Genomic DNA, 6000 nt, shown 5'->3' with positions numbered 1-6000 from the left:
CCGGACCCCCCGCCCTCCGGACGCGCTGCCGCGGGCGGAGCCCCCCCAGTCCCGGCACCCCCCGGCCGCCGCCCCCCGGTCCCGCCGTGGGCCGGGCCCCGCTGACGCAGTGTCTGAGCCCGGCCGCGCACGCTTATTTTATTTTCTTTAACTTTTTCCCCCCCCTCCATCCTCCCCTCCCTCTCCCGCTCGCGTCCCTCCTCCTCCTCCTCCTCCTCCTCCTCCTCCTCCCCCATCCCCGGTCCCCTCCCCGCCCCCGGCCCGGCAGGAGCGGCGCGGCCCGAGCGGAGCGGGCAGGGATGGGGATGGGGCGCGGCTCGGCGGGACCGCGGCCCCTCTGCCCCCCCCCGCGCCCCCCCCTCCGCGCCCCCCTCTGCTGCCTCCTCGGCCTCCAGCTGCTGCTCGGCGCTGCGCACCCAGGTGGGACCGCGCTCCCCTCCCTCCGCACCCCCCGAGCCCCGTTCCCGGGGGGAAAAAGGGTGGGGAGGGCTGGGGGGACCCCCCCGGCCGGGCGGGGGGCGGCGGCGGGACCCCGGCGGGGATGGGGTGTGGGGGGGGGTTCGCCTCGCTCCATCGCCGGTGGAATCGCTCCGGTTTGTTTCCTCGCGGGATGTTTTATCTGCTCCTGCCACGGTTCGTTTTGCTCCATCCCCCTCCGCTCGCCGTTCGTCCCGCCGCGTTTTGTTTTCTCCGCTCCGGCCGCGCCGCGTTTGTTTTTCTCGTATTTCGCGTATTTCGCTCGCTTTTTGTCGCTCCGAGCGTGTAAAACTCCCCGCGCTCGGCGCCCGCCGAGCCCCGCGGAAACGCTTCCGCGGCCGCGGGAGGGGTCCAGGGAGGGCTCCGCCGACCCCCGGCCCCGCTCCGGCCCTTTGTCTCCCCGGGGAGGGCTGTTCGCGGAGCGGGAGGTCGGGAAGGGGCCGAAGGGGTTTGTTGGAGGTCTCCTCCCTCTCCCATCCTGACCCCCCTCCCCTCTCCCGACGTGTTAATCCTATGGAAAAGTGCCCCCCCCGGGGCCCGAGTGCGTTTTTCCAAACTTTTCTTTTTGTAACTTCTCACGGGTTGTATTTTTTTTTTTAACCTTTTGAAGACACCGTGAACCAGACACCGGAGGCTCCTTGGGACTGCCCCTGGAATTGCCATTTGAGACACTTTTTATCCCGGGATAGTCTAGCCCTGAAGCAAGGAGCTGCTTTTGGGGCTTCCTTGAATTATTTCGGCCCTACTGAGAAAACTTTTAAAAATGCAAAAAAAGGCAGCAGAATTGGCTACTTCTGCCTGAAAATAACCACAGTAAACCCTTGGCCTATTTTATTAGAGCACATTTAGCAAATCCAAAGCAGATTTGGAAGCGGCAGCACAGGAGGGCACTGCTCCTCTCCTCCCCCCTTGCCCTCCCTTTCTCCTCTCCCCCCAGTCCCGCAGCGCCTGGGGCTGGAGCATCCCGAGGGGAAAACGAGGAGGGTCATGGACACGGTGCCGGTGGGCAGCAATCCCATGCCAGGCAAGGGATCTGTCCTGGGATCAGAGGAGAAACTGCTGGTCTGGGAGGTGGAGAAAGGAGGAGGTGATGAGGAGACCCCCATCCCCCGAGGTGCTTGGAGGAGCCGTCGACTTCCCGCAGCTGAATTCCTGTTAAACCTCCCCATAATTTACTTGAGGGCCGTGAATTCCTCCTTCTGTGGGTTTTAAGGGGGCTGCTTGATTTCAGCAGGGCTTTGCTACCTCTAAGGGGCGGTTCTGGCTGTTTCATCCTAAAAAATGTCGGTGGGATCCAGGTCTGGCGATCCCGAGGACAGAGGCACCTCTGTCCTGGAGGTGAGACGGGAGCGGGGTGGGAACCGACCCCGTGCAGGGGCTGGGAGAGGAACAAGGCGGCTTTCAGAGGCCTCCAGCCACGGGGCCAAGTCACTCGTGCCTCGCTGGTGCTGAGCACCCTCAGCTCGTCCCCCTCCCCATCCCCATCCCCGCTTTTGGCTGCTCCCCCCACCGTCAGCCCTGGCTCGGCCCCAGTGAGTGAAGGGGTCAGGGATGGCACCAATGGAAGTGCCACATCCAGTGCACCAGGCTGGGTTTGCAGCTGGGGAAGGATCCTCACGGGGATTTTGGGATGGGGATGGAGTAGTCCCAAGAGTCCCTTGTTTTCAAGGACAGCGCCGGCAGTGTCCGGCCCGGCCGGGCAGCGCTGCTTCCCCTGGGGAGCTCTTGCTTCCTCGAGGGGTTTGTGCCAAACTCCTGCCTCTGGGGAAAAAACTCCTCCACCAGGAAAGCTGGAGTGGTTCTTTTGGCAGGAGGTTTGGGGCTCCTTGCTGGGATATCACCTCCCACTGCCCCGTCTCTGCAGCATCGTGTGGGCACCGCGGGCCCATCCCGGGGAAACCGAGGCAGCAGCTCCTGTCCCGACGTGGCTGCAGGCAGGACAAGGTCCCTGTGTGGATGCTGGGATTTAATGCTGGGTCATCTTCCCACCTGTCCTGGGCTTTGCATCGAGGGAGGGGACAAAAGGGACCCGGGAAGAATTTACAACAGACAGAGCAGCCCTTGTGGGAATTTCCCTCCTCCCCGTTTCCCCCTTCCTGATGGAAATAGATTGTTGCACGGCAAATGCAGCCCCAAGAAATTATAACTCGGTCTTCTTTGGATTATTTGGGAGCAGGAAAGGGGAACAGAGGTGGTGGCTTTGCTGCTCAGAGCCTGGCAGGGGGCAGGGGACAGCGGGGACCTCACTGGCGCCTGCAGCAGCAGCCGGGAAGCGACAGCGGGGCCAGGGATGGCTCTTGCGCAAGAGTGACAAGAGTGAAAAGCAAAAGAGATTTATTTTAACCTTCAGTGCTAAGCTGTCCCCTTCCCCCAAAGCCACCCTGCTGTGTTGAGGTTTCCCATGGGAAGGTGCTCCTGGTGGGCACGTGTGGGTGTGGAGGCGTTTTCAGGCGTGAGGTCCCGGTGATGGTTAAAGCCACGTTGCAGGTTTTTCTCTCCCTGGCTTTATTCCTGGCTGGATTTTGCACCTTTCCCTGCAGGGCAGAGGCACTCTGCTGCATTCCCTCTGCTGCATTCCCTCTTCCTTAAGTGTTTTCCAGGGAAACTTTTTGCCCCCAGATCAAAGCAAATGTCTGCTGAGGGGTATAATTCCTGTCTGCTAAAGCATCTTTTCCAGCTGATAAATCCATCACGGGAGACTCTGATCCCGGAGCAGGAAGGGAAGGGTTTTGCCCAGCTCTGCTGGAGGTCCCAGCATTGCCCAGGGGATCACTGTGCCCTGCTCAGCTCCACCAGTGTGGATGGATCTCTGGTGGGAGTGGAAGCAACGCCTTCCCACCCACCCACCCACCCACTGCAGCCCATCCCGACCCAGCCTTTCTCCAAGGTTGTTTAAGCAATTTGTAGGATTTGGTTCCTCACGTGCAGCCGAGGAGCAGGATTTTAATTAATTTGAACCGTGCGGAGCCCGCGGAGCATCGACATTTTTGTCATTCCTAAGATTGCTCGGAGCCCAAAAGAGCCACACAGATGCTCTTGTTCTTAAAGGACCCATCTTTAGTTAATTAAGGATTAGAAAATGATTAGTGGATTGCCTTGCAGATTCCTGGGAGCACTGCTTAGCCCAGGAGTGCAGGGTTGGCTCTTTGCAGGGGGCACAGGGTATTTTCCAGCACCATCCCCATCCCACTGCTCAGTCCTGCACTGCTCCTCGTGGTGTCACAGCTGGGATGGAAATGGGACTTTCCACGTTTGCAGGATGGTGCTGAGGTGGGAGTGGGGAGATTGAGCCTTTCCCTTTCCTCCCCCCAAATCCAGACTTGGGTTCTGCAGTAACGGCCCCATTTACCCCGGTAATGCCTGGTCTGGGAGTGCTGGGCATGAGGCAAAGGACACCCAGGGGGGATTTTCATGGGAAATATCATTTCAATTAACAAACAAAGCTGTGGGACACCAAGGGCTGCCCCCTGTGGCGTGGATGTGCTTGGGTTTGGTAAAATTTGGGATCCCGCTCCGGAACAATGGCACTGCTTGGGGAAGTAATAGTGGGAATAGTGCTGGAGAAACAAGGGAAGAGAAATCTATGGATCTTTTATCTGTTTTTTGCAGGGAGTTGCTTTAGTAGTTTTGAAAAATTTGGTAAGTCTTCAGCCAACTGTGCTGGAAGCAGCATGTGGATGGGGACATGTCAGGGGTGTCCTGCACCTCACCTCACACCCCTGGAGGTGGCCACCACACCAGTTTGCTGGCCAGGGGGTCTGTGGTTCTGGTGGATGAGCAGATGGGGGTGGTCAGAGGAACCAGGGCCAGAGCAGTGCCCGGTCATGGCGCTGCCAGGGGTGGGTGTTTGGCCACTGTGTCCTGGGAGGGGGCCTTCACTCCTCCCCCTGTGCCCTCAGTGGGTCTGTCACACTCCTCCATCCCGCCTGGAGCCTGTTGGATGCTGCTGCCTTCCTCTGCATTCCTGGGAAGTCAGCACCCCTGGATGTGTGCAGCCACCACGGGGCTGGAGCCTGGGCCAAGTCTGGGGAGAAATGGGAGAAGGTTTCCATCCTTCCCCTCTTTGCTGAGCATCAGAGGGATGCTGACCCTCCCATCTCCCTTGTCCCTGGGTGAGTCCCTTGAGCTGCCCTGGTCGAGCATCCCTCATGGAATGCATTTATCTGTGTGTGTCCCGGGCAGGGTGCAGGGAGAATGGGCTCCTCAGTGTCTGCAGAGAGGCTGAAGTGAAGGCTGTGGCCCTCCTCCAAGCCCTTCCCGAGGCAGAGGGTGGTAGGTAGCCGGCAGTGGTGCAGCCAAGTAAGGAGCTCCTCTCGTCCAGCTCCCCCCATATAAACAGCAGCTCCTCTCCTCAAGCCAAGAGGAGTTCCTCAGCTCCAAGTGCACATCCTGCTGCTCCATACCCCCAACCAGGCCATCAGGAGCTTCGCTTTCTGCCCCCTAACAAGAGATCTGCTCCTTATTCCTGGAGGTTTATTTTTAAAAAAACAGAAAAACAACTAATAACCACCCTCCTTTATTCTGGAGCTTGGCTTGGAGCACCCAGAGCTGCCTCTGGAGGAGTCTGGCCCCAGCTGAGCCCCGGGGATGTGCTGAGCTGGGTGAATCTGTGGGATGTCAGGCAGCATCTGGTGCAAACTTCTAATTTAGGAGTGTTGGAGGTGGGAGGTTGTGTCTGCCCCGGGCTCTGGAGCAGACGGGAGCGTGGCCGGTGCCCTTCCTGAGGGCTGCCAGCGTGTCTGGGGCTGCTGGTTCAGCTGTATTTCCTTCCCTTTTATTTTCTATTCAGTCTGAAGTTCCTCTTTAAGCAGTTCCATGGAGATACTGATGCCAAAAGCAGCTCAGGAGGGAGGCAGAGCCATGACACCCTTCCCACGGGTGGGGATGCTCTCGTGTCCTGCAGGGATGGCAGCAGGGGATGCTCCAGCTCTGCTGTTGGGAGCTCCCACGAGCACAGCTGCTGCTTTTGTCACTTCCCAGCCCTCAGGGGGATGCACAGGCTCCTTCCTGGGGCCAGAACTTGCTGCCCTTCATGGCAATGGCCGTGCTTTTGCTCTTCTCCACAAGGGGATGGTGTCAGCTGGACTGACAGCTGGGGGTGACACCAGGGCTTTGCTGGGAACCTCTTTCCAGAACAGGGGTTTTCATCTAGAGGAGTATTTCATCCAGTAATATGGAATTGAAGATGGAGCTGGGGCTTGGTCTCTCCCCATCCCAGCAGTTCTCTCCCCTCCTCAGGGCTGTGCAGGCTGGGCCTGGCAGAGGCTCTCTCAGGCAAAACCCTCCTGTGTTCAGTGAGCAACAATTATTGGTTCTTCACAGAATCCCAGAGTGGTTTGAGTTGGAAGGGACCTTAAAGATGATCCAGTGTCACCCCCTGCCATGGGCAGGGACACCTTCCACCAGCCCAGGTTGCTCCAAGCCCCATCCAACCTGGCCTTGGACACTTGCAGGGATCCAGGGGCAGCCACAGCTTCTCTGGGCAACCTGTGCCAGGGCCTCCCCACCCTCACAGGGAACAAT

At 59.2% G+C, this 6000-nt stretch overlaps 1 protein-coding gene across 1 annotated transcript in view; it reads left to right on the top strand.

Moving 5' to 3' along the window:
• The first annotated feature begins 202 nt into the window (after positions 1–202).
• The window catches only part of MRC2 (mannose receptor C type 2), a 28803-nt gene continuing 23005 nt past the window's right edge, over positions 203–6000 (top strand). The window contains exon 1 of the mRNA XM_051768659.1: positions 203–420. Coding sequence (XP_051624619.1) covers positions 300–420 — 121 coding nt within the window. The 5' untranslated portion in view covers positions 203–299. The remainder of the gene's footprint in view (positions 421–6000) is intronic.

This window comes from Manacus candei, unplaced genomic scaffold (assembly GCF_025592945.1).
Source record: "Manacus candei isolate 608988 ecotype Guabito, Panama unplaced genomic scaffold, ASM2559294v1 h1tg000096l, whole genome shotgun sequence".
Lineage (NCBI taxonomy): Eukaryota > Metazoa > Chordata > Aves > Passeriformes > Pipridae > Manacus > Manacus candei.
This window is presented reverse-complemented; position numbering and strand designations above follow the sequence as displayed.